The 3,003-nt window shown below is 29.4% G+C and overlaps 1 protein-coding gene across 1 annotated transcript; it reads right to left on the bottom strand.

Annotated features, from left to right (window-relative positions):
* Positions 1 to 576: 576 nt before the first annotated feature.
* Positions 577 to 1,267, bottom strand: LOC119662474 (NTF2-related export protein-like). Its single transcript, XM_038072098.1, has 3 exons — positions 1,235 to 1,267; positions 1,097 to 1,177; positions 577 to 884 (listed from the first exon to the last, which is right to left on the bottom strand). Exons 1-3 carry the CDS (start codon positions 1,241 to 1,243, stop codon positions 585 to 587), a joined length of 390 nt encoding a protein of 129 aa, XP_037928026.1. The 5' UTR covers positions 1,244 to 1,267; the 3' UTR covers positions 577 to 584.
* Positions 1,268 to 3,003: the final 1,736 nt, after the last annotated feature.

Raw genomic sequence — 3,003 nt, 5'->3', positions numbered from 1 at the left:
TAGTAGATCGTAATCCTGATGATAACTCTCAAGGAGAGTCGAAATATAGAATATAATGAAAAATATTAAACGTTAAATTATTTAACTAGAAGGGACCTACAGCCATACTAAAAAAATATTAAAAAACATTCTAAAAATAAAATTATGAAATTAAAACAATAATACTGAAATGCTGCCTCCGGAAACACCTGTGAAAAGCTTACTTGTAGACATATACTCCTGCGCGAAAGCAGACTGAGAATTATGCAGATCTAGCTAATTGAACTGCTAGATAAATTCATATATATTATTACAAAGTCCCTTATACTTAATACTGAGTCAGTGAAGATTTCCAGCCAGACCGATGTATCTCCACTAGATACTAACCAAATGAGTGATTAAAATAAATTCAATATACAAATTCTACTAATTTCGATTGTCAAAATCTAATAAAATCAAATCATAAAAACACTTTTTTATAAAAAAACAAGTTATGCCCATTCTTTCTAATACTTTTATTCATAAATTTAAGAAAAACAAAAGAGTTATTTTGTATTCAAATAAAATAATTAAGTTTTATTTTTAATTAAACAAATGTCAAGCACTTAATCACGGAGAATAGTTGAATAAATTTTCCAATCATTTCCCATTTTAACTAAATGGAAATCTTGATAGAAAACTTTAACCCCTAGGCCCTTATAGTGCACATTACCCATCGCATTGACTGACATACTGGTAATACCCTTTACCTTTTCAGTAGTTTTTACCACAGGCATAATTGATGTTATTTCATGTTCTGATTCTGGAGTTTTGTGGAGTAAGAAATCCTGAGCTGTTTCCCTCTCCCTAAAGTATTCTTCATTCCAGTCTATCATGAAACCATCCATATAAAAATCAATGACTTTCTGTAAATATAGAATGAATAAGTAAGTAAAATGCCCCAAACTGTCCAACTCTATTGTTCTAAGTACTTATGTTGTTATTAAATACTACATGATTTTTTTTTTTTTTAATAAATTAGTCCTCTGCAGGTTCACAGAAAGACTCAACCATATTTAAAAGAAAAACTAAAATAAAATTTAATAAAAGATTTTAATAATGTATCTCAATAACTCACTTGGCGGCACTTGTCCATAGCACCATAATAGGATTTGGTAAATGATTCTGCAATTTGATAGCTCATTTGTTCTTTCAAGGCCTATATTTAAAGGGTTTAAGCAAATAATAATAATAAATTAAAATAAAAGATAATTACAGGATCCATTATGAACAACAAATCCTCTCTCAATAAAACGAACTAATGAAATAAATTTTAATTAATGACAGCTGTCATATTTAAAATATGTATTCACAATAGCAACGGTCGAATAGTTGTCACAAAAAAAATCTTATAAGGAATGGAAACTTATATGTATTCACAATATATGGAATGGAAACTAATATGTAAATGGCATAAATTTGACCCTCAATATGGTAATGAGCGCAATTTTGTTTCTGTTTTGATTTTGCGACAGAAAAACGTGATTTCACTGTACTAAAAATAAAAAATTTTTTTCAAAAGTATGTGAAGTTATATGTGCCCAAACCTCCAGTCTCCAGTATTCTTAACCAAACTGGAGATTTGTCACAGTTATGCTCTTATATCCAAGGCCTGGTTATAAGGACATGCTCTCAGTATATTGTGCACTTACAATACCTGGAACACAGTGATGGCTAGTCACTGGAAACCTAAACTATTATATACGAATACTTGTTGTATATTATTTGAATATTCATTTAATGGAAATATAGTACGGATGTGCTTGATGTGTTTTATGGGAGAAAAAAAAAATCTTGAAAAATATCAAAAAATAATGCCATTCTGAAAATTTTTTTTTTGAGTAAAATTCAAAATTAAATCTAAATAAAATATAAAAAATGAAAATTCTGGGAATACATTTGGAAACAAATTTTTTTTTAAATTTAATCGTTATTATTAGTGCTTAAATATATACAATGTTAATAGTTTATGAAAGTTCAGGTGATTATCTTTAAAACATAACATATTTCAAGTTTCTATCATACATAACTTGAGATATGGCCGTTTGCAAATGTGTCTACAATGTCAATTCTGAAAACCCCATGGGTCGACATCCTTTAGGAAGCAAATTACAAAATTTCTTCCTGAAGTACGGGTCTTCTTCTTTTATGAAAGGAGCTCATAAAAAACATTTCATTCAAATCGGAGAAGATGACGTCATTTTTTGCCAAAATCCGTCCAGTTTGTAGAGGAATGGCTTATATGCATATGTGCTTAAAATAAAACACAGCTAAGTTAGCGCAGACACAGTGGACAATTGAATATTTGTGTACTTGCATGTGAATCGCCGTCTCCGCATAATTTTGCATATTTTCTGGCCAAACCATATATCAAATTAAGACCTTTGGACCAGAATAAATGTAAGAGATGTCAACCTTGAAACTCGCTAAAGAAAATTTGGATGGATTGGGCATTTATCTCAAAAGGCTCCAACCGAAATTTGTCAGAGGTAGCAGAGCAAGAGGTCGTCCAAAAATAACATGGAGAAGGTCAGCGTTAAATGAAATAAATACCGATTTGCAGTCCCTAGGAAGTGCATTTGTGGACAAGTTAATAAAGATTTTAGATTTGAAAGTAAACATTGGCTGCATGATTCGTGAACTTAAATGCTTTCAAAAAATATTATTAAAATATCAAAAAATATTTCTTCGGCTAATTTACTAAAATTTTTTCATCATCGGCGTTAATGCCATAGATGGGTAAGAAATATCTGACCCACTTAATCAAATTGCACAAGTTTCTTGTTTGAGTTTGTATTAATGCAATCATTTTAGGCAATGGATTATATTGAATTGTTGTGCATTAGAATATTACTTTATATTCAAATATATGTATATTGTGCTCTTATTAGTTATATAATTGCAGCATTTATATATTATATTAATTTTCTAAAATCTTTAAATTAGACAAATACGCATTAATGCAAACTTAACTCTTCTGGAATA

Source organism: Teleopsis dalmanni, chromosome X, assembly GCF_002237135.1.
Source record: "Teleopsis dalmanni isolate 2A chromosome X, ASM223713v2, whole genome shotgun sequence".
NCBI lineage: Eukaryota > Metazoa > Arthropoda > Insecta > Diptera > Diopsidae > Teleopsis > Teleopsis dalmanni.
This window is presented reverse-complemented; position numbering and strand designations above follow the sequence as displayed.

Bases quoted from the DNA above. Each gene is read 5' to 3' on its own strand.
- LOC119662474 (XM_038072098.1), bottom strand. The intron at 885-1,096 runs GTGAGTTATTGA...CTATATTTACAG, and splicing joins CTATGGACAAGTGCCGCCAA to AAAGTCATTGATTTTTATAT.